Source organism: Chenopodium album, chromosome 10, assembly GCF_948465745.1.
Source record: "Chenopodium album chromosome 10, dcCheAlbu1.1, whole genome shotgun sequence".
Taxonomy (NCBI): domain Eukaryota; kingdom Viridiplantae; phylum Streptophyta; class Magnoliopsida; order Caryophyllales; family Amaranthaceae; genus Chenopodium; species Chenopodium album.
Window position 1 is genome coordinate 43,329,654 of NC_137843.1, and position 26,123 is coordinate 43,355,776.

A 26,123-nucleotide genomic window follows, 5' to 3' on the forward strand; every position below is an offset into this window, starting at 1 on the left:
TAATATGTTAGTGAATATAACTCAGCCATATTCAAAATAACTTCTCAATTGAAATTATGTGGGGAGAAAATTACTGATGTGGAGATGCTAGAAAAAACATACTCCATTTTCCATGCAAATAATATTGTCCTGCAGACACAATATCGAGAGAAAGGTTTTAAAAAATATTCTAAATTGATATCTTGTTTGCTTGTGGCTGAGAAAAATAACGAGTTGTGATGAAAAATCATGAATCCTATCCTACTGGTTCTACTCCATTCCATGAAGCAAATGTGATTTCCCATGATGAAAAAGAATAAAAAAAATAGAGATCATTCCAATAGTAGTGGTCGAGGTCGAGGTCGAGGTCGCGGTCAATGGCGTAGTCGTGATGGGGGACGTGGATATGGTAGAGGTCATGGAGGTTTCTCTAAGAGCTCACATTCCCACCGAAAGTGGAAACGCAAAAATGATAATGTTGAGAAAGAAAAACATGAGCCTAATATCTGTTTTCGTTGTGGAGTAAAAGGTCATTGGTCTCGTGCGTGTTGAACACCAAAACACTAAAGAAAGAAAAGGAAAGAATCACTAAAGAAAGGAAAGAAGGTTGAGACAAATCTTGTACTTGAAGATGGCGAAGGTGGCTTTGATCTGGAGATGCAACTCATCTTGAAGTTGCTCTTACTACCGCCCAAATAAATAATTGATGATGTATTGGTTATGTTGTATGAATTTAGCTCTAGAATTCTAGTATTTATTTATGTTGTTTATGTTTATATTTTATGCATATTATGATTGCAACATGATTTTTTATGTTTCATGAGATATTGTAATAATTTAGATGTTTTATTTTATTTGTTGACATATTTAATTTAATTTAATTATTATTGTTGTTGTTGTTGTTGTTGTTGTTGTTGTTGTAGTTATTTTGGACATGTTAAGGTTTTGTGACATATTTTATTTCTTTGAATATATACTATGAATACTCCTCAAGTTCAATTGACAATAAATGATGAAGAATTGTGTCTTGCTGATAGTGCAACTACTCATACTATACTAAAAAATAAGAATTATTTCTCTCAATTGATTTTGAAAAAGGTTAGTGTGAGTACTATATCGGGTAGTACAAATATAATTGAAGGCTCCGGAAGAGCTAACATAATATTGCCTCGGGGGACAAAAATTGAAATAACTGATACTTTATACTCCCCATTATCTCAAAGAAACTTGCTAAGCTTTAAATATATTCGTAATAATGACTATCATATTGAGACAATTAGTGAAGGAAACGATGAATTCCTTCAAATAACTAATATAAACCAAGGCATAAAATGTATCTTTGAGAAATTGCCTGCATTTTCTACCAATTTGTATTACACAAAGATCAATGCAATTGAGACACACACTATTGTGAACCAGAAGTTTACTGATGACTTCGTTGTTTGGCATGACCGGTTAGGCCATCCTGGTTCAATAATGATGCGAAAGATAATTGATAATTCTTGTGGTCATTCATTGAAGAGCTGACATATTCTTCATAATAATTTTTCATGTGTTGCTTGCTCAGAAGGCAAGTTGATAATTTGTCCATCACCAGTTAAGATAAATTATGAATCAATTAATTTTCTAGAACGTATACAGGGGGATATATGTGGGCCCATACACTCCCCATGTGGACCATTTAGATATTTTATGGTATTGATCGATGCATCGACTAGATGGTCACATGTATCTTTGTTATCAACTCGTAACCTGGCGTTTGCGAGATTACTAGCTCAGTTGATTAAATTAAGAGCACATTTTCCAGATTCTCTTATCAAGACTATTCTTCTTGACAATGCTGGTGAATTCACTTCTTAAGCTTTTGATGATTATTGCATGTCTATTGGGATAAATGTTGAATATCCTGTAGCACATGTTCATACACAAAACGGTTTGGTAGAGTCGATCATTGATCAAACGTCTCCAGTTAATTGCTAGACCATTACTCATGAAATCTAAACTCCCAATTTCTGCTTGAGGACATGCTATATTACATGCAACATCACTAATTCGCATCAGGCCAACAAGTTATCATAAATTCTCTCCATTACAATTTGTAACAACACCCTAGAAATTCCTTTCTTTTAAAATACCTGCTTTGCGCTGTTTAAAACTTTAAATAGGAACATCTAAGATAATACCGCCAACTTAAAAAGGCAACTATCAAAGGCACACAGTAGAAGACTCTCCTTTAAAATAATTTAAAACGACTCAACTTAAAAAGTCAACTCACGAAAGTAAAGTTAAAACCAAAGTCAAACGAAGTAAAATAAAATCAACTTACAACTTGGAACCATTGTAGGCCCTTATCAAAACCAAACCAATTTCAAAACTTTGCGTTAGTCTCATGAATAATAATATCATAAATAATTAAAGCATTAAAAACATCATAAACTTATGGAAACTAGCATGATTTGCTCTTCACTCATTCCCATCATGAATATGCTTTATCACCTGAAAAGCTTCTCTCTACTTGTTTCCACTAATCTCCATTAAAAATGGGTCATCATAGGGCCAAGGTAAAGACAAGGCCAACAAACACACAAAACACACAATCAGCAAAGCTGAGTACATAAGTGTAACACCCTAGAAATTGCTTTCTTTTAAAATACCTGTTTTGCCATGTTTAAAACTTTAAATAGGAATATCTAAGACATTACCGCCACCGTGAAAACGGTTAAGGCAACTATCAAAGACACACAGCGGAAGACTAATTCCAAAACCATTCAAAACAAGTCAACTTGAAAAGTTAATTAACGAAAGTAAAGTCAAACCAAAGTTAAACGAAGTAAAATAAAATCAACCTACAACTTGGAACCATTATAGGCCCTTATTAAAACCAAAACTGAACTCAAAACTCTTCTCGTTAGTCACGCATAATAATCAAGTCATAAATAATTAAAGCAATAAACACATCATATACTTATAGAAACTAGCATGATTCGCTCTTCACTCATGCCCATTCATGAAAATGCTTCATCACCTGAAAAGCTTATCTCTACCTATTTTCACTACTCTCTATTAAAAATGGGTCATTATAGGGCCAAGATAAAGACAAGGCAAACAAACACACAAAACACACAATCAGCAAAGCTGAGTACATAAGCGTAATTAACACACTAGCATACAATTCCCTATCAATACACAACTTACCTCGTTGCACCTGTTTTTCAAACTTACAACAATCAATAAAAGTTCTCACTAGCCACTAAACAATTTATTTAGCGTTGATTACGCATCGAACGGGTTTCCCACTAACCTCCCCCAATAAATTGAGGTTACCGACACGGGAGCTAACCGTGCCATCATCAAAACCACTCGTAAGTGGCGGAATTCCTGCGCATAATAATAATAAAAGGAATGTACAACGTCCTGTACTCCAATAGAAGTTATGGTTAAATATAAAACCCCATAATTCCCCCCATATATTCATACTCAAGGTATATACGTTCCAAGAGTTTTGGTGCGTAATCTCTTTCACTTTACGTTATTTACCGATTATTAAACTTGGTGATGACTCTCAAACCATAATCATTCAATCAACAATAATTATTCAAACAATCAAATATATCAATTTAATTCTTGAATAATTAGTGACCACATAATATTTAATGTTGAACCCTTTTTAATTCTACCTCGGTGCCAATGACACCTTAAACACATAAAGCGCCAAAAATCCTATCCATTGGTGTTAAAAACGCCTTAAGTGCACTAAGGCACCAACATACAATTTATTCCTCGTGTACATAGACACTTATATAGCTCTTTCCTCATGCTTATAGCATCAATAAAAATTATATGAACCATAATAAAATTCCTTTTCAATATTCCAAATCAAATTAAACATTTAGTTTAATTAAACGTGCTCTCTATCATGCCATAAATAAATATGTGGTTCACAAATAATATTCCAAGCTATTATTTTCCATTCAATAATCCATCACAAATAAATCATGCTTCATAATCCAATCACCAATAACATCCAAATCATAATTTCCATTCCAAACCTAGCATGATATTACTTGTAATCAATCAAACACATTTAGCATGCTACTACATCAACATAATTATGCTAAGTACGCGAACGTACCTCAAATAAGCCCTTAAAGCAGCCGATTACACTACAACAATTCCCGATTCAAGTCTCCTACATAAAGGGACAATAATACTATATTAATTCTCCTTGTATACACAATTTTCAGCAACTTAAATTTACTTTAGACTACTTAAAAAAAATCTGAAAATTATTTAAAACCCCTAATTAAACTCCTTTTTAATGGGTAATCACACCCTTTCATTAAAATCACAATTATACTACTTTAAATAAAATTCCAGCATTTTAAACTAATCAAAAACCATTTAAAACTTCATCAAAATACATCTTTATACTTAAATTATCCATAGAAACATTAAATTATCTCTTACCCTTTAAACTCAAAGATAAAATTTAAAGCATAAAAAAAACTTCGTTAAAAATCAAAAACTGCCCGAAAATCATATTTAGAGGCTGAATTTGGCCACGAGAGGGTGGTGCTCACTACCAAAGGTAGTGAGTATTTCTTAAAACGCTGTTTCCACATGGAAAACACTACTTTATTTTTTTTTATCAAAATCAGATGACTTCAGAACCTGATCGGGATTAAAACGGGATTAATATTCACGAACGGAAATCTAAAAATTAAAACACGAATTTACGTGTTCAAAATAATCTAGAATTAAGTTAAACTAATCAGTAGTTATAATCACCAAAATTTCAAACATCATTACTATAAAAGCCCTAAATCAATTGTTCGTAAAAACCTTAAAATCGTGATTTTCAATAATTAAAAACCCTAGGTTATAAAATTTACAAAATCCGAAAATTATGATATATATAAAATCTGAAATTATAAAGTTTAATCATCAAAATACAATTTGATACTAATTAAATTAATTTCAAACAATAAAATCAAAACCCATAAATCAATAATTATAATTACACAAATTAATAAAATAAAGGAGAAAGAAAATAAGACTAACCTTTTTGTATGGGAAATTTTTGGGGATTCATGGTGTATTTATAGAGTAGAGAGTGTAGGGTTAAATTTGGGCTTATAAAAATGTGGGTTTAAGTTATGGGATAGGGCTTAAGTTATGGGTTTTGGAATGGGTTATTCCAATAAGAGTATGTAGGAATAATTTACATTGCCCAATAATTAATAAACATTTGGCCCAAAATATATTTTACTTTTATAAAACCTTATATTTAAAATACTTTAACCCTTTAAAATATTTAATTAAAATACTTGAGCCCTTAACAATACATTTTATTAATACTTAAATACTTTATAAAAATACATAAAAATACGGGGTATTACAATAAGCGTATTTAACACACTAACATGCATTTACCTATCAACACACAACTTACCTTGTTGCACCTGTTTTTCAAGCATACAACATTCAACAAAACCTTTCAACTAGACAACTACATAATTTGTTTAGCGTTGATTACGCATCGAACGGGTTTTCCAACTAACCTCCCCCAATAAATGAGGTTACTGACACGGGAGCTAACCGTGCCAGCATCAATAACCACTCGTAAGTGGCGGAATTCCTGCGCATAATAATAATAAAAGGAATGTACAGCGTCCTGTACTCCAGTAGAAGTTATGGTTAAATATAAAACCTCATAACTCTCCCCATATGTTCATACTCAAGGTATATATGTTTCAAGAGTTTTGGTGCGTAATCTCTTTCACTTTACATTATTTACATATTATTAAACTTGGTGATGACTCACAAACCATAATCATTCAATCAACAATTTCAAACAATCAAACATACCAATTTAATTCTTGAATAATTAGTGACCACATAATATTTAATATTCAACCCTTTTTAAATCTACCTCGGTGTCAATGACACCTTAAACGCATAAAGCGCCACAAATCTTATCTCTCGGTGTTAAAAACACTTTAAGTGCACTAAGGAACCAACATACAATTTATTCCTCGTGTACATAGATACTTACATAGCTCCTTCCTCATGCTTAAAGCATCAATAAAATTATATGAACCATAATAAAATTCTCTTTTGATATTCCAAACCAAATTAAATATTTAGTTTAATTAAATATGCTCTCTATCATGCTATAAATAAAAGTGTGGTTCATATACAATATTCAAACTATTATTTTCCAACCATTAATCCATCACAAATAATTCATGCCTCGATATTCAATCACCAATAACAACCAAATCATAATTTTCATTCCAAATCTAGCATGATACTACTTGTAATCAATTAAACACATTTAGCATGCTACTACATCAACAAATTTATGCTAAGTACGTGAACGTACCTTGAATACGATCTTAATATCGCCACGACTAATAGAAATCACTCACTTCGAAATCTCCTACAATTTAAAATAATAGAAGAGTATTAAAATCCTCTCTACACAAATTTCCAGCAATATATACTATTATTAAACTCCTTATAATTTAATTAAAATAAGCTGAAATTATATCTAAAACATCATACTTTAATCCCAATTAATGGGTAATTAAAATTCCTTAAAGAAACTTGATTTTTAATGCACTACCAAAAATTCTAGCATTATATTTTAATGAAAACTTGCTGTAATTAGGCTTCAAAACACTTAAATTAAAGGTTTAAACCATCCTATATCATAATCCTTCAATAATTAATAATTTATGAATCTAGGGTTTCAAAATTGGGGCTTTTTAATTAGAATTAAAATCTGAAAATTAAATTACACACTGCTTATAATCAAACATCATAATATTAATCACAAAACTCATATTTAATAATTAGATCTAAGGTTTAACAAAAATTAAAAAGAAAGATTAAGTTTTTTTTTTTTTGAAAGAAGAAGAAGGCCGGGTAGCTGGTCGGCCACCATTGCCGGCTGCCGCTGGTGCTGCTGGTGGCCGGCGCCGGTGGCCCACCATTGGTGGTGCTGGCCGGCGGTGGTGAGGCCGAAAGGGAGGGGAAGGGGAAAAAAAGAAAGAAAAGAAAAGGAAAAATAAGGAGAAGGGAGAGAAAGTTTACCTTGTGTTTTCTCCACTCTGGGCAAAGTTTGATTTGCCTCAAGTGTTGAATATTTATACCCCTTCTCTAGAAACCCTTCTTCCTAAACTTTTCCCTTTTTAATCTTTCCTAATCCCTTCCCTAATAAAACTTTATTAAAATAAAACTTTCCTAAATTAAACCCCAACTTAAATAAAATAATTAATTAAATAAACTTTCCTTTTATAAAATATTTCTAAACTTATTAAAATAAATCATTAAAATACTATAAATAAAATATTTCAATTTATTTAAATACTTCTCAAAATACTTATTGTAAGTAAAATACGTATAAAAATACGGGGTATTACACAATTGGTTTTTGGTCAAGATCAAATATCTCTCACTTGAAATTTTTTGGATGTGTCGTTTATGTTCCAATACCTCCACCTCAACGCTCTTAGATGGGTCCTCAAAGGAGGTTAGGAATATATGTTTGATTTGAATCTCCATCTATAATTAAATATCTTGAGCCTACCTCAACGCTCTTAGATGGGTCACTTTAATGGGTCAGTTTTTCCAACATTAGGGGGAGAAAACAAACATTTGGAAAAAGAAATTAGCTGGAATGATTTATCATTAGTTCATCTTGATCCTCGAACAAAGCAATGTGAATTGAAAGTGTAAAGAATAATTTATTTGCAAAGTTTAGCAAATCAATTACCAGACTCGTTTGCTGATCCAAAAAGAGTGACTAAGACACATATTCTAGCTATAATGCTCCATTGCATTCAAGATTGATGTCCCAAAAGGACAAAATGAAGTTGCTAATAATTAGTCTAAAGCATGCCTGAAGCGTGGAAGACCAATAGGTTCCAAAGACAAGAATCCTTGAAAAAGGAAAGGAACAATGGTTGATGATGGCCAAAATGATGATACAATTTCTGAAGAATCTGCAGAATAGACCTTAGACATGATACAAAAGGAAACTCAAGTACCTAATAATGAAGAAATTTCAACAATTTATATCATGTCTGGAATTACATGGAACCGAAACCAAATCAACGTCGATGTTGCTTTTGCATGCAATGTGGCATTAGATGTTATGAATGCTAATGAGGATCATGAGCCAAAGTCTGTTGATGAATGTCGAAGAAGAAATGATTGGCCAAAATGGAGAGAAGCAATTGAAACAGAACTACAATCTCTTGGAAAAAGAAAAGTATTTGGACATGTAGTCCATACACCCGAAGGTGTAAAGCCAGTGGGTTATAAATAAGTTTTTGTGCGTAAGAGAAATGAAAAAGGTGAAGTTGTGAGATATAAGGCACGATTAGTTGCACAAGGTTTCTCACAAAGATCTTGTATTGATTATGTGGAAACATATTCTCCTGTAGTGGATGCAACTACTTTTAGATTTCTTATTAGTCTGGCAATAAGAGAATGACTAGACTTACACCTGATGGATGTAGTCACAGCTTACTTGTATGGCCCACTGGATAATGATATTTACATGAAACTCTTATAAGGTTTTAAGCTGCCTGAAGTTCTCGAGAACAATTCTCTATTAAATTGAATAAATCTCTTTATGGATTGAAACAATCTGGGGGTATGTGGTATAATCACCTTAGTGAGTATTTGTTGAAAGAAGGCTACAAGAATGATCCTATTAGCCCATGCATTTTTATAAAGAGAGTTGAATCAGAATTTGTTATGGTTGTAGTGTATGTTGATGATTTGAATATAATTGGAACTCCTGAAGAGAATTCAATGACAGTAGAATGCTTGAAGAAAGAATTTGAAATGAAAGATCTTGGGAAAACAAAATTTTGTTTGGGATTGCAAATTGAGGACCTAAAGAATGGAATCCTTGTGCATCAATCAACATACATTGATAAGGTTCTCAAAAGATTTTCTATAGATAAAGCACATTCATTGAGTAATCCCATGGTTGTAAGATCACTAGATGTAGAGAAGGATCCATTACACCCTCGAGAAAATGATGAAGAGATTCTTGGTCCAGAAGTACCATACTTAAGTGCGATAGGAGCATTAATGTACCTTGCTAGCCATACTCTGCCCGACATATCATTTTCAGTAAATTTATTAGCAAGGTTTAGTTCATGTCCAACTCAGAGGCATTAGAATGGGATTAAACATGTACTTCGTTACCTCCAAGGTACAAAATATATGGATTTCTTCTTTTCTAAATTGTCCAAATAAGATTTGATTGGTTTTGCAGATGCAGGATATTTATCCGATCCACATAATGCTCGATCAAAAACTGGATATGTGTTTACCTATGGTGGTACTACCATTTCTTGGCGATCCATGAAACAAACCATAGCTGTAATCCCCCATATTTTCAACTTAATTATAATATATTTAATTATTATTCATACAAATATTTTTATGTCGATTTCATTGAATAAATTATTTTTATGAAAAGATTTAAGTAAACTAATATGTTTTTGACTAATTTAAAAATAATTTTAACTTAATAGCCCAAAACCTCAAGTTTTACTCCTAATCTAATTAGGAAACCCAAGGCCCAAATAAAACCCCCCAAAACCCTCAAACCCTTCTCCCTCTCATGTAAAATTCATTCACCCTTTTTCCTCCTTCTTCTCTCCTCTTTCACGGTTTCGCAACCAAAAAAAAAAAAAGACGAAGTGCTATTGCAGACCACCGCCGCGCCGCCCTTGCTGCACCGTCGTCCTCCAGCCACCAGTTCGCATCTCTTCTCCCTTTTCTTCCTCTTTTCTTTTCTTTTGATATATTGTTTAAAGTTTCAATCTTTGATTTAATTTTGTTCTAAATTATTATTATTATGGTTTGATTATATACGTGGGTTATAAAAGATTATGAATTTATGCGACATTTTTAATTTATGATGCAAAATTTCAGATTTTATATTATGTATAATTTAGGGTTTAAATGTTGATTTTTCATGTTTTAGGGTTTGAAAACGTGTTAAGCAAGTTAATTATCAATACTGCGACTTCATAATGACAAAACCCACAATTTTATACTTAAAATTAATTTTCAGATTATATATTTTGTGAAATTGAGGTTTTATGTTGTTTATTTGAAGGATTTTAAGGTTTTAATGTGTAATACACTATTCTAACTATTGAATTATGTATATAGATCATTAAAGGTTTGAAACTTACAATTTAATTTATTTTTCAGATTTTATACTACCTCCATTTCTTTTTAGTTGACACGTATTCCTTTTTAGAAATTTTTTTTTAGTTGACACGTTTCTTTTTGGGGTAAATTTTTTACCTTGCATTTACAAGGTACCCCACTTGCTTTTTCATTCTCTCTCACTCTCTCTCCTCTCCTTAATATATGTGTCTAAATCAAACGCGTCAACTAAATAGAAACGGAGAAAGTATAATCTGATTTTTATTATTTTTGAGCCAAAAATAAAGGTTTAGAATGCTTCTACATGTTTTAAACAACTATCGATGCAATATGATAAGTATAGATTATTTGAATTGCAAAAACTATTAATAAAACGAATTTTCAGCATGTGTTAGTAAGTTAAACTTGCTGGAATTTTATATTATACGCTATATTTTCATGATTTTAACACATAAACTTATAGATGGAATATTATATTATTAACTTTGACTAATGGGAACAATTTAAAGGCTTTATTTTGATGGTTTAAGAGGTTTTAAAGTAGTTTAGTATTGCTGTAAATTTATTTGCTTGGGTGTTGATTTAATTCTTGTTGTTTGATTTAGGAGAGGACTTTGTAGAAGGCGACTTCTAGTTCTTAAAGTGGCCAACGGAATCGTTTATACAAGGTACGTACGAGTTACGAAACCTTTCCTTTAGATGCATGTTTAGGGATGTATCGAGAACTTAGTATCATGTATAGAGAAGACTGGGCTAAATTGTTTGGTTATACATTGTGATTTCCGATGTTGTGCACTATTCTACATTGCAAGTATTATTTATGCATTAATTATGCAAGATGTACTTAGAGGCAAAGGTATGTGATTTGGTGAAATGATTCATTTATTACTCGTTCATGATTATTGAGATAGAATGAGTAAAGGAAGAATTTAAGTCTTATAAGACGAGGTTAAGATTGTAGGGTGTCTTATGCACTCAAGGTGTTTTTACACCGAGGTAGTTAAAGGAATAAGTAATAAATATTGCTTGTCACTAATAAATCAAGAATAAAAATTGAAAACTTCTTTACTTGATTGAATTGATATTGGATTGATTGTATTGTTTTGCATATCAGTCATCACCAAGTCTAAACCTATAAAGATGGATGAGCAATAAAACTCTGGATTTGTGCCCATTTGGAGTAATAACAATCAGGGTTGGGGTGCACGGGGTATTAGCCGTGCACTTTTCTAGAGGTTGTCTGATCTACGAGTCTCTTATTTTAAATATTTTTCAAAAACTAGGAGTTAAATGAGATCTCATACTAGCTACGGTCATGGAGTCGCGCCCGTGGTCGTTGGTTGTTTTTCTTTTATTGTTTTACTATCAGTTTTACTAAGACTTCACTAGTTAATAGTAGTTAAATCATTTCATTTTATTCATTGGATTAAGCAATAGACAAGGCTGTCCATCCCATGCTCCATTTGGAACATCAATAAAAGAAACATGTTAGGGATTTCTTTTGGAACATCATTTCATCCATTGAGTCGTGTGTTGAGTCAATAGTTTAATGATGCGTGATGATTGATTATTAGAAGCATGTTAGGGATTTCTTATTACATTTCGCAGCTTGTATGTACTTAGCTTTGCTGATTGCGTGCTTTTGTGTGTGTCTTTCTTTGGTCATGGCCTTTGCCTTTCAATGACCCTGTAACGATCCAATTTTTACACTTGTAATATTGGGGAGCAGATTACCCACAGGTTCTTACACATGCAGCATTCGCATCTAGGTGGTGGGATTTTGAGTGGAGTGTTGGTTGCTTTTCACAATTTATTTTGCTACTTACTTTTGAAGTTATTTAAACTCGATTTCATTTTTATACTACTTCTACTGGTTTGAGTTTTGAATAAGGGCCTTAATGGTTCCAAGTTGTAAGACTTAGTTTGGTATTATTTGTTGGTTTTGAAACTTATTTATAACTGATTTAGTTTTTACGCTGCTAATTTCTGATATAGCCTAAACATTTGAACACGTGGAGGTAGCACATCAGTAATTCGATCTCTTGGATATTGTTGAGGGTATTTACAAGTTTAAAGAGAGAATTATTAGGGTGTTATAATAGCTGCTACTTCTTCTAACCATTATGAGATTTTAGCTATTCATGAGGCTAGTCGTGAATGTGTCTGGTTGAGATCGGTAATTCAACATATACGAGAAGATTGTGGTTTATCTTCCGGAAAAGAAGCACCAACCATTTTATATGAGGATAATACAACATGCATTGCGCAGCTGAAGGAAAGATACATTAAAAGAGATCAGACAAAGCATATCTGACCAAAGTTCTTTTTCACTCATAATCTTCAAAAGAATGGTGATATAAATGTTATAAATATTCGTTTGAGTGAAAATTTGGCAGATTTGTTTACCAAAACGCTTCCAACTGCGACAATTAAGAAGCTACGTCATCACATTGGATTGCATTCTCTTAAAGTTCTTCAGTGATGTTGTTGTGAGGGGGAGTTTTACACGGTGCACTCTTTTTCCTTTAACCATGGTTTTTTCCCACTGAGTTTTTCCTTGGTTAAGTTTTTAATGAGGCAGCATTACATGCGCATTAATAGGTATATATTGTATTGTTTTAGATATTGAACATTCAAGGGGGAGTATTGTAAAATAGTGTCTGTTCATTATCAATTGGTAGTTACTTTTATCTATATATATTAATTCATTGCATGATTAATGATAAGACAATTTTATAATATTCTACATTATTCTCTCTACATTCTCTCTCCCTTCCCTCTATTCTTTCATTCCTCTATGTACTTTTCATAATATCTTAATAATTATGAAAATATGAAATGTGACAAACATTTAGGGACATCCAAAATTACAAAAGTGACAAACAAAAGGGGACGGTGGGAGTAAAACCTTATAAAACAAAGATTTCAAGAGAGCACCAAATGCAAAACTAACAAAGATTTCAAGAGAGCACCAAATGCAAAACTAACAATAAAACATTTGAATGTGTTTAATTAATTAACAATATAAACCCTAAAACATACCATAGGTTCATATTAAGCTACACAATAGCAATTCTAGAATACTAGCAATGCTACAAGGATAAATATTTTTCGCCCTACATTTAATTTCCTTATGGTGCAATATATCAAACAAAGAACAAAGAAGTAGTAACTAGCCCTACAAGAGTCGAAACTTGAAGTTGAGAACCAGGTGAAGGCGCCACTGAAGGTGCATGTGGAGATATATATGACATTGATGATCAATCATAGTCCTTTACTGCAATGATCTTCATTACCACTGATGAAGTAGATGAATCCTGGACGTTCGAGCTTAACCACGGTGTTGCCATAAGTGTACATAGCAGTGGTGTTGGTTTTGTACAGTGGTAGTAGCCATATTTGTCCACTATTAGAACTGAATCATTATATAATATCAAATAATTTTTACAATAAAATAAAATTTCAGTATAATATGTCTAAATATCTCGCATTATTAAAAGGGATTATATGATTGTATTTACACATTCAATTCGAAAAGTTCGTCCTAAACTTTTATCACACCATCTGGGCATCGCTTGGCCAGTCTCGCATTCAGGCTACAAGACAACAACATTGGGTAGTCCAGTTTTTTACCAAGTGTCGCGCCACGTAGACGACAAATAGGCTTTATTGTGACATATATGATGCTAAGTAATCGAATTTTGGATAAATTTTTTAAGATAAAAATGCTGTATACAGTTTTGTTATCGATATACTTCTAATATTTCATATATACAAAATTAATCATAACTTTTAATAAATATCCTATAAGTTGGTTCTATTTTCATCATAAAATTCGTTTTAAAAAGTTCTTTAGAATAAGATCCATTTATATTGTATTTAAATTATTTAAAAATTATTGGAGAATTAGTAAAAATAAGTTATAATTAGTAAAAATAATTATTGTTTGGTAAATTACTTTCAATAAAATAATTTAAGCTCAATAAAAATAATTTCAAGTCAATAATAACATATCTATTTACAAACAAAAATATACATATTATACTACTCCGTATTATATAATATCATATGTCTAAAAATCATGCATGATCAAAAGGGATTATATGACCCTAATTAACATTCAAGTTAAAAGTTTATTCTAAAACTTTATCATCAATCTAGATATTGCCCGAACACAAACTAGTTTCAATTGAAAAAAACTTGTGCAATTTGTGCCGTGCAAGTCCTCCCTAGCCCCCACACGGCCTCACCTCCTACGCTATTTATTCATTCCTCTCTAAAATCCCAACGTTAGTGAGTGTAACGCGGTCTTACGCGCAAAATCAAATTACATTTTCAATTAAAAAAAAAAATAATAATAATTAAAGTGAAAAAATTAGGAATAAATTGAAGAAAGCCTCCCATTTTCAGCTCAAACCCCCACCAACCAATAACTATTTTTAAAAACTCACACGCTTAAATATCATTTCTATTAAAATATCCCATTTTTCTTAGCCGACAATTTTTTTTTTTTTTTTTTTTTATCTAAGATCAACAAAAAAGAGTCATTTCAATTTGATCTGGGTTTTTTGCTAAATTTTTTATTTTCTGTATCATCAAAGAAATAATTATTCTTTTAAGGTAATTCTTCTTCTTCTTCTTCTTCTTTTTTTTTTTTTTTTAATTGTTGATTTTGCAAATTATTCCTTGTTGAGTTGATGTAAATTGTGACCTTTGTTCCCAATTTGAATTTTTGGTATTTTAAATTTTGATTGTAGAAGTTTTTAGAGGAATTAATTGAAGAATATGAAAATTTGAGCTGGGTAATTGACTAATTGCTGATTGTGGTATAAATCAGATAAAATGGCGTCTAAATTAAGCAAATTGACTAATTTTGCTGTTTATGGGAAAAACTGAAGCTGAAATTGTTGGAAAATTATGAACTTTTTTTATTTTTTATTTTAATTTTTTGGGGATTCTAAAATGTTAATCATTGCATTTGACTTTTTTTATATGATAATTCATGATCAATTACTTTACAGGAGTTGAATTTGGAGGAAAAGTAATTCATTTTGTATTCTTATTTCATGCCTAAACTTTGTATTCTTTGTTTTTTTTAGACATGATTACATAATTGGGCTATCAATTAATTTAGCTAGATAGACGAATCAATTTAGAGATATGTAACCAAAAAAAAAAAAAAAAAAAAAAGGGGTTTCCTCAAATTCTGTTGTACTTTTGATGGTGTTGTGAGAAGTGATCGTTCTATTTTATGACTATAATGGACATAATCAGACTGATCACCTTCTTAATTAATGTAATTTTAGATATCATTTGATTACTTTTGCAGTAGTTGGCTGTTTGGTGGGAGGGATGGCTTGTTTTTGCATAACTATCCGCCTGTTTAGTAGGTTTTTGATGGTTGACTTCGTTTGTTTTTGTTACTTTCCGAGGCTGTCTGTTCAGAAATTCATCATAAGAACACTGTTGTTGATTATATCAGAAATTTAGCTGACTTGCCTTTTCTGAACCTCTGTAACATGATTCTGTAGAATTTTCCAAGCTCTTGTGCTTATTATATGTTTGCTCGACGGATACTGATATATATCCTATAATTTCCATCTTTTACAGGTCTCCACAATCTGTATTGCACTCCTCTGTCAAACTTACCTCTGTTTGCTGTGTTTTTGCCCTTCATTTGTGCTGATAATAGAAGAAATCATACATCAAATGGTGACAAATGATATCCACAGTGAATGTTCTAGCTCAACTTCATGGAGTAGTCAGCCTGATACAGAGGATGATAGGATGATAGCACTTATGCTAACTGAAGAATACTCTCAACTAGACGGTGCTGTTGCTCGACGTCTCACTAACCTTGCTCCTATTCCTGTAAGATTACAATTTTTTTCCCTTCACGATACTTGTAAGCCGTATGGAGAAAGCTAGAAATTATATTTTGGTGTGCTCCTTAATAATAACCATGAAGTTATTTTTATTGTTACAACAAAAATTTTAAGTATTAGCTTGTAGTATCCTTTTTTTTTTTTTTTTTTTTTTTTTTTTTTTTTTTTTTTTTTTTGTCTCCTGGTATACCAGTGATCCCCCAATAAGATTTTCCATATCTTAAATTCTCTTCCCTGCCCTAACCAACGTTTTTTTTTTACCAAATAATACTTGTACTAAGTTTTTCATTTTAGCTGCAGCTATATGTATGATGAATTTTAACTAGAAGTCATTGTCAAAAGTTTATTAAAAAATAGATATAAATTTTTATGCTCATGCTCAATGATATTGTGTTCATAACTTGATATATCATTAATGCTGTCCCCGACTCCCCAGTTGTGATGTTGACTGATACTTCATAGTACCCTTGCTTCTTTGAAACAATCTCCAATTTGTTAGCATTTGTCATAGTATGCGGATCTGAATAAGAAGGGAGCACTTTAAAGTTTTGGCTGAAAAATGGTGTTACATTCATCTTTTTTTGCCTTTTATCAGTTTATCTTTTCGAGGAAAATTCTGTATGTTCTAATTTTTTGATTAGGTATACAAAATATGAAGTATTAATTACGTGAATTCTACAAGTAAAAATAAGGCCTCAAGGTTTATTCCTCTACTATTTTTGCCTTTGTCATTGGGAAGAAATTGTTGTTTTGTTTACCCGTAAGCGTGGTGGGGGTTGACTTTTTCCTACCTATAACTTTTTAGGTGCAGTGTGAGGATCCATAGCTCAGATGTAATAACAATTGGGTATTTCTTTTCTTATAACCTATGATAATTATAATGTGTGAAAGGAAGAGATGGTTAATGGGATGCAGGGAAGTAGAGATACTTCTTCTAACTGCTGATATCCCCTGTTTAAATTGTAGCATTTAGTTTGCTGCATAATACTTTCTTAGTTTATTAACTATTCTTGGCTGCCCTGTTGACCAAAGTCTATGGAATCATGACAATATTGTAAAACTATTGCTTTTTTAGTCTTACTACAGAAGTTCATTTTTTTTATTAAATTCCTTCTTTTTTTTTTTTGTTAGGTTATCCCAAGAATAAATTCCTTTATCCCTACCGTGAATGATGCCAATTTGGACCACCAACGGCTTCTCCAGAGGTTTGTCCCATGCTTAAGTAGGGTTGTTGGATTTAAACATTCACTTTCTAAGAGGTCTGAGGATTGCAATTTTCTCTGTTTTCACTTTTCACATCTCTCAATACATGGTAAAGAGTGAGAAATAACAATTTGGCCTCTGATTTGTTGGCCATGTATAGCTGTTTATGCTATCTATTGGCTTCTTGTACCTTAACTGCTTCATTGCTTTTCAGACTACAAGTTTATGGACTCTTTGAAGTCAAAGTCTCCGGTGATGGAAATTGTCAGGTGAATTGAACTGTACATAATATGCCTATGTAGGTTTGTAACATGATATAGCAGTCTTACTAATCTTTGTCTCACTGCAGTTTCGTGCACTCTCAGAGCAGATGTTCAAGTCTCCAGACTATCATAAGCTTGTGCGCAAAGAAGTGGTCAAACAGGTAAATTCCGCATATCACCGTTAAAAGTTTTGTTCTCAAAAGAAGTGGGGTGAGAATAAACTAGACAAGAGAAGGAGATAAAGTTTGAAATGCAGTTCATTAATTTCCACCTATAAAGTGCTGGTTCATATTTGTTTTGAGTTTAGTGACAAGAGTGCTAAAGTAGAAGATAAGAGACCCATATTTCTCAAATGTCTTTTTTCTATAAAATACACATGCCTAAAATTTTCAATTGGCTTGAGAAGGGAGATCCACACTTGCTCTATAAGTCTCTTCTTTCAGTTTTCAACGTAAATTTTGGGATGAAAGTCTAAACCACCTTGAGAAGTCAAACAAACACATCCTCTGGCTTGGGGGGTACAATTTAAGATGTGCCATTGATAATTATGCACTCTTCAGCTATAGTCCAATTTTCTATCATTAGCTCCAAAATTTTAATGTATGCTATCATTTTTTTTCTTACAGCTAAAGGAGCACAGGTCTCTTTATGAAAATTATGTTCCAATGAAATACAAGCACTATTACAAGAAAATGGCAAAGTATGCCCTTTTTGTTTACGATGATTGCCTTACGTTTTCAGTGATCATTTTTATTCAATTTTTTTGCAAAGCTCTAGTACTTATTTGCCATCTAATTTTTGCATATGCAGAAATGGGGAATGGGGAGACCATATTACACTTCAGGCAGCAGCTGATAAGGTATGCATTTTGGCTATGCATCTTATATTTTCTTGTTTATGGGGTCGCAAAATTGCTTTAATGTTATTTCCTTGTTTATGGGCATGTATATGCTGGATAAATTAAGATGTCATCTTCTATGAAACAAAAATGATATGAAAGGTAAGAAATAAACATGTCTAATGGCTGTAATGCGGATCTAGGCCAACTAAAACCTATAGGACATACTCTTGAATGAATGACACTGTTCAATGAGTTGCCTTTGTCAGATCAGCTCTTTGTGGCAATGTACACATGCACTGAGTGGCTGAGCGTATAAGAGTCTTGAATCCTGTATTTTAGGCAGGACTTGAAGGCCTGTGCATAGGTAAAGTAAGGGGCCTTTCTATATTTATAATTTAATCACAAATAGTCATGATACAGGCTACCAGAGTCATGCAATCACTATTGAATATTTCTTGAAAAAATGTAATTCAATCAGCTCTAATACAATACTAATGTCTTTCAGATATGAGAATAATATGACCAGAGCAATCTGCTATAAAATAGAGAACATACAGGCAAAATATTCTCAGCTAGGTGACCAGACTACCATAGTTATTATACACTCATCTTTGTGCATTCTCTGGATATTAACATGTTTATTTAAGCATTACGGCATTACCCAAAGTGAAGAAGATCAACTTTAAACTCCTAGCAATATGTTTAAGATTGGCTTTCTTTCACTCTATATTAGATATCAAGTTAAAAAAATTATAATAAGATCAAGTTATAGGGGAGGGATCCGGTGAGAATAGGTCCATACGTGAGAACCCATACCTATATGAGAACTACTTTAAAATTTAGAACATCTACGTGATTAATAATTTAGAAAATCTGCTTTTAGATTTAGAATGTGAGTAAAAATTTTAAAAAAACCTTGATTTATAATTTAGATCATATGAATAAAATTTAGAAGATGCGATTAAAAAGTTTGGAACATGTGAGTAATAATTTAGAACATATGTTTTAAAATCTAAAATATATTATTAAAAATCTTAGAATACATAATTTAAAATTTAGAACACATAAGTTAAAATCTAGAACAAGTAATTTAATATTTAGAACATGTGAAGTTGTAATTTAGGACATTGGATTTAACTCATTTAATATTTAGAGCATGTGAGCAAAAATATAGAACACCTGATTTAATATTTAGAACATACGACTAAAAATTTAGAATATAGAGAGTGTTCTCACATAAGAAAGAGTTCTCTCATAAACGATGGGTTCTCACGAGAGTCTTATCATAAACGATGGGTTCTCACATATGAAATATATATATATATATATATATATATATATATATATATATATATTCATCTCTCATCCCAAGTTTAAGTGTGTTAAATCATATGAGGCCCACTTTTCTTAAATACCATGAAAAAGTGTGTGTTGTAAGTATTAAAAAATAGAGGAAATATATATTTTGGTTCTTCTAGAAATAATTCACTCATGTAAAGGCATATGAAAAATTAATCTTGAATATTTTATTGATGAAAGATGCTCTACAATTAAGCTTTACTCTGAACCAGTTAGTGATTCCAGATGCTACTTGGAAATTTTATTATTCACCATCCCTTTACTGCTGTTTCCTTCTTCAAATTAAATTCTTAACTTATTTGCCCATTTTTCTTTCTGAAGGCTCTTCTCCATCTATTCTAGGAAGTATTTGAATTTGCTCCATCTGTAATAATATTCCTATCAGCTGTATTTCATATACTATTGAAGTTCCTTACATCTTTCACCTCCTTAAAAACTAATTTCCTCAGAGTTTAAAGACTTTAAAACTCTGTCATTGCTGTAGGCAACGTACGTAACAAACTGCTGTATCCTAGGAATGATATGGGCATTAGGGTGGAAAAGACCATGAGAGGTTTTCCATATGTTCCGGTAACCACAGGATGATCCACAAGAAAGGCGGCAGGATTCGAACCTTATCATAATTTCCTAATTGTTTCGATTACTTTGTGCTTCATGGGTTATATTTCGTCAACAAATTTATACATATGAAAAAATTACTTCCTCCATTTCATTTATGGCTTACATTTTTTCTCATTATACCCTAAATGCCCCACCTCATGGGTCACACTTACCCCCACAGGCCCCACTAGGCCACTAACTCCACTCACCTTTTTTTAATCTTTATTTACCTCCTAATGCCTCATCTTATGTACCCCACTTACCCCATTAACATCAATTATTATCATTTTATAATAAGATGTGACATTTTTGTTCCTATAGTTCGAGATTTTATTTTTTTTTAGAAAATAACATTGCAGTTCAATATGTACAAAAGGAAGAATAAATCATTTAATTTTCTTCAATTGAAAAGCATATGACTTTAATGCACACTTGTTATAAGTCGTAGGGCAATTTTGTCACTTTTGCAGATACTTACATAACAAAACATTTATCCTATGAACCAAGAATTTTATTTTGAATATATGTGGAAGGATGAAGTGAAATGAAAGAACGGTGGAGCTACCCAAAACATCAAATGCAGAGCCTTTAATCATATTAGTATTTTGCTAGAAGCCTACTATACTGTGTACTTTTGGTTTATATTCCATCATGTAATTTGTTTTTCATGTGCATTTTGGTGGTTTCATTATGTGTAGTTTGCTGTGAAGATATGCCTCTTGACTTCCTTCAGAGACACATGCTTTATTGAAATTGTTCCCCAGTACCAGACACCTAAACGAGGTATCCATGATATCTTTATACATTCTGTTGATATTCATATATTATTTGCTATAATGACAACTACAAGAAAGAGATGAAGGAAGCCATTCGCATGCTTATGTTCATATTTTAAAATTGATGGTTTGCACTTCGTATGATTCAACATCAAAGGTTTCACTAAAGATGCTTAAAAAGTTTAAAATTAAAGTTAGCTCTCAACATAAAGCAATTGTTGAAAAATTAAAGGAAATTTTTTTGGTAATTTTGAGGTATTATCTTCTCCATGATGTAACCTTGTACATTTTTTTTTTGGGAAGGCTGAATCTTATATATTTTCTTAAGATTAATTTGAAGTAGAAATTTTTTTTAATATAGTTTCATTTTTTTTTTTTTGACACAATATAGTTTCATTATTATAAGTAATGATTGATGTGAGCTGTGGATGTAAAATGACTAAATGCACCAATATTTAAATGTCCGGAAATTCTGATTGGCAACCTTATGTTTTTTCTTATATTTGGTAAACTTGAAAAGAAGAAATTATCACAAATGACCTTTTGGCTTTAGAAATATACTCCGTAAAATTGTTTGAAAAATGTTTTTAGTATAATTTTAAATAACAAAAATCAATTCAAAAAGCTCTTTCCCTCCTCTCCCTCTCTCTACACCATTCCAGAGCACCTTTCCCCACAACTATCCTCCGAACTTTGCAGCCCCTCCCCACTGCCGCACCACCAACCCTATGCCTTACTGCTCACCCACCCAACCTATTGAGGTTGAAATTCTCATCGTCATCCAATAATGATATGGGCCATCATCTCTTTTTTCTCCTTGCATACCCCTTTTTATTATTTTAAAACAACTTTGAGTCATTAAAAGTGCATCTTGAATCTTAATACATGAAGATAGTATATGTCACTGGCGGAGTCAAGAATTTAAACTAGGGTGACAAATAGACATTGTTTAGTTTGACAAAAATGTTGGAACACACATACACTTAAATAGTTAAAGTATTAGAACACAAAATTTCTAAAATACAGAGTACTTAGTAAAAAAAAAAAAAAAGAAAAAAAAAAAAATCCAACATCCTGTGCCAATTCTTCCTCCATTAATGTATGCTTATGTGTTTAGAATTTTTGAAGAATTCGAACATTAAATAATGTAGCCAATTAAATGCACGATTTATAATTACCTATTATAATTGTAATTTGGGGTATTGTTCATGCAAAACTACAATTATAATTATCCAAATAAATATATGGTGTAATTATTAAGGCAAAAAAATGAAAAAAAATTCAATAAACAAAAAAAAGAAACTAAAATGGGTTGCAACAGGGATTGATCCCGCGTCCACAAGTCCCCAAGTCTACTAGTGGGAGTGTAGGACTTTGACGCTGCTCTATTTCATTTTTTTTAGTCCCTTGTCCCTTGCTAGCTCTGCCAGCGGTATATGTAAATATATAAATAATGTTATTGTATAATATATTGTTGGAATAGTTATAAACTTATAATGTATATTTTCATAATATTAGTTTTTACAATAATAGACATACAAAGGTACTAATGGTCAAGCACATGTCTCAACATGCATGAAGAGTGTTTAATGACTAATGAGCGCATATAAATTTTCCCCCGTACTGATTATTAATGATTAGATGAATTAACCATTCTTTTTCCTAACAAATTTAGTGTTACTTTCAGTATGGATCAAGTTTTGTGTGAGTTGAAATCCTTTGATGACATATAGAATATAAATACGCCTATAAAAGAACTAGAGTGGCGTTTGGTTGGTGAAGGGTAAAAGGAATGAGATTAAGAAGGGGAACACGGAGAATGGAAAGTTAATTCTATATTTTTGTATAGTTGATTATTTTACATCAAGAAAGGGAATCACTTTTACAACCACCACTACCCCTCCTACAACCATCAACACTTTAAACTCCTTCAGCCTACCTCTACTACTATAGCCACCGGCCTCTTCACCGGTTGCTGTCGTTACCCTCTCCAATTGTCGCCCTTCTCCCAATGTTGCCTGTCGCCGCTGCCATCCCTTCTCTCTCTCTCTCTCTCTCTCTCTCTCTCTTATTATTTTATTTGTTTTATTTTTTTTAAGAAGTTTTTCATAATCTAGTTGTTTGGTTGTTTTTAGAGCGTTAAGGTTGTTTTTAGGGCGTTAAGGGATGTATTTTGAGTGTTTGGGGGTTGTTTATGACCAGGGTGTTTATGAAGATGGTTAGGTTTTTTTTTGGTTGTTTTCGTGATAGGTATCTTTGTTTTGGAGGGTGATGTGTGTTGTACGTGGTGGGTGTGGGGTTCATTCCGAGTGGGGTTGGGTGGTTTCGGGTAGGGTGCGCTTTCGGGTGGGAGTGGGTGGGGATTTTTTAGGGTTGGTGTAGAGTGATTTGGGTGGGCGGTGATGACGGCTAGGTTGATGGGCGGTGATGACGGAACCACCACCCATCAACTCCTGTTGATACCTAGGTTGCATCCGGATGTAGCTCCGGTGAACCGGATAGGCATCCCAAAAAAAAAAAAAAAAAATCATCATCAACAAGGGGAGTGTAGTTGTGATGAAAAAAAAAATATAAGTTTTGTAAGTGTATGTATTAATTGAGTATAAAAATCAATTTGAATTATGGTGGCAGAACAATACCACCAACATGGTGGAAAATTGCACTACCCACTTGAAATCGAACTGATTCATAACTCGAACTGATTCATAACTCCCTCAAACTGATTCCATCACAGTATTATTACATACGTCATTTCCCTTAAATTGGCCTGATTCAATTGCTGAAAAGATGTTGAACAAGAATCGTTTGGCGTAATTAATTAGAATGATGAGTTCTTCCAATTCGGGTTAGTGGGGGTGGACGTGGATGTGGTGCGGGGTAGGGAAATGGTTATGATTTATTTGAACAAAGAATATTTCTTTTTCTCAAAAAAAAAAAAAAAATAGAGAGAATTTAGCATATTTTTAGCTTTATTTTACACAATTAGGTCATGGAAAATTTTAAACAAAAGAAAAACAAACTGAAAATTTCTGACTATGGATGTTTGACCTTGAATCAATATTTTTTATTATTTTTTTTTTCACGATGAAATAGTTATTATGGTTAAACTTAGAAAAACAAAATTACAAATAATTACAAATTATTTGCGAGAAATAAAATATTTCAAAGTTGCACATAATAATTAACGGAGGTAGTATTTTTCTCTAGTCATTTGTATATGCTTCATTTATTGCTCATATCGAGTTTATTTCTTCTTAATACATATCTCCAGTATTTTATGTATTCTAACATCTAAACCAAGCTTGGTTTGATCTAGCGGACTAGTGGTATAACATGTACGATTTCTTAGGTGATGAGATCAACTCTAAATAGGGCACTTTTTAGGTAGGATTACCTTGCTCTTCCCTCTTCCTGCAACTAAGCTGCAAGGTGCTTGGGCTCCAACTGGCTGTAGAAAGAATATGATATTTTGTTTTTTTAATGTACCATATTAACTTTTTGAAAAATTATTATTATATATCTTCAATGCGTTATATTTTTCTAACATTTTAATTTTCTTCTTTGAAATTATCATTATGATGTTTAAGGGTTTCATATGAAATATTGATATTTAATGATGATTGTCTTTTCTATGATACAGATGCTTGGTTGAGTTTTTGGTCAGAGGTTCATTATAATTCACTATACGAACTCAGAGGTTTGTTCTTTGTGAAACTGGTGTATATTTACATTAACTTTATTATTGTATGCATTTAATCAAGTTTAGGTTTGTCTTTTTTTACAGCCGCTCCTGTGCCACCCAAGCCAAGGAAGAAGCATTGGTTGTTTTAGATCCCTGGTTATGATCAAAGTCTATTGATTAGAATTAACTCTTTTGTACATTGCTTATACTTCATGTACACTAATATAAGAAAACATATTTGAGTTATTAAGCATTAGGATTCTCTTATTCTTTCATTTGTTCTCTTAAACAACCTTATTTTTGATCGATTGGGATATGCAAGATTGTGAAATTGCATTAACATATGTTTATATAACTTATTTAGCATTTGTTACTTTTTGTTTTGTAACTAAGGGCTTGTTCTCATACGTTTATTTTAAGTTAAGTTAAGTTAAGTTCAGTTTATGTCTAAGATATTGCTAATGATATAAAGCCAAATTTCATTCTTTTAAGCTCTTATTACAACGATGATAATAATAATAATAATAATAATAATAATAATAATAATAATAATAATAATAATAATAATAATTGTTAAATATAGAAGAGAATTATAGAGAAATATAGAGAGATAGAGAAATATATTTTTACGTTGTGTATATTTTTCCATACTGTACGGGATATATATATACATGAATAATATCTAGAGTTCCATCAACGGATAAGATCAAATACCCAACTCTAGAGTATTCATAACACTCCCCCTTGGATGACTATATATTACATAAAACAATAACTAACATAACCCGTACAAAATAATACACTATAATGCGCATAAGATGCTGCCTCGTTAAAAACCTTACCAGGAAAACCCAGAGGGAAAAACCATGGTTAAGGAAAAAAGAGTGCAGCGCGCATTAACTCCCCCTCATGACTACATCACTTGAGATCTCTAAGACGACGCAATCCAATGCCGTAAGCTAACCTTTTGAATGTGGCTGTTGGGAGCGCCTTAGTAAACAAATCTGCCAAGTTTTCACTCGAGCGGATCTTAAGGACTTTTATATCGCCATTTTTCTGGAGATCATGAGTGTAGAAGAATTTTGGTAAAATGTGCTTCGTTCTATCACCTTTGATATACCCTTCCTTAAGCTGCGCGATGCATGCTGTATTATCCTCATATAAAATTGTTGGAACTTCTTTCTCGGAGTTTATGCCACAATCTTTCTGAATGTGTTGAATTACATACCTTAACCATACACATTCACGACTAGCCTCATGGATTGCCAAAATTTCTGCATGGTTAGAAGAAGTAGCTGCAATTGTTTGTTTCATCGAACGCCAAGAAAT

General features: G+C 32.1%; 1 protein-coding gene across 3 annotated transcripts; it reads left to right on the top strand.

The window, feature by feature from the left end:
- Positions 1–14,591: 14,591 nt before the first annotated feature.
- LOC145562454 (OVARIAN TUMOR DOMAIN-containing deubiquitinating enzyme 12-like) lies at positions 14,592–25,238 on the top strand. Of its 3 annotated transcripts, none has more exons than XM_081622744.1 (10): positions 14,595–14,805; positions 15,878–16,056; positions 17,202–17,275; positions 17,488–17,542; positions 17,623–17,697; positions 18,163–18,236; positions 18,347–18,395; positions 21,035–21,119; positions 24,753–24,809; positions 24,897–25,238. In XM_081622744.1, exons 2-10 carry the CDS (start codon positions 15,895–15,897, stop codon positions 24,941–24,943), a joined length of 678 nt encoding a protein of 225 aa, XP_081478870.1. In that variant the 5' UTR covers positions 14,595–14,805; positions 15,878–15,894; the 3' UTR covers positions 24,944–25,238. The 3 variants fall into 3 exon arrangements, with proteins under 3 accessions (XP_081478871.1, XP_081478870.1, XP_081478869.1); XM_081622743.1 differs by having other exon boundaries at positions 14,596–14,805; positions 15,796–16,056; XM_081622745.1 differs by lacking the exons at positions 21,035–21,119; positions 24,753–24,809; positions 24,897–25,238 and adding an exon at positions 20,221–21,001 and having other exon boundaries at positions 14,592–14,805; positions 15,796–16,056.
- Positions 25,239–26,123: the final 885 nt, after the last annotated feature.

Excerpts from the sequence above, each read along its gene's own strand:
- LOC145562454 (XM_081622744.1), top strand. The coding sequence starts at position 15,895 with ATGGTGACAAATGATATCCACAGTGAATGTTCTAGCTCAACTTCATGG. Across the intron at positions 17,276-17,487 it reads CACCAACGGCTTCTCCAGAG|ACTACAAGTTTATGGACTCT; the intron begins GTTTGTCCCATG and ends ATTGCTTTTCAG. Across the intron at positions 18,396-21,034 it reads TTCAGGCAGCAGCTGATAAG|TTTGCTGTGAAGATATGCCT; the intron begins GTATGCATTTTG and ends CATTATGTGTAG.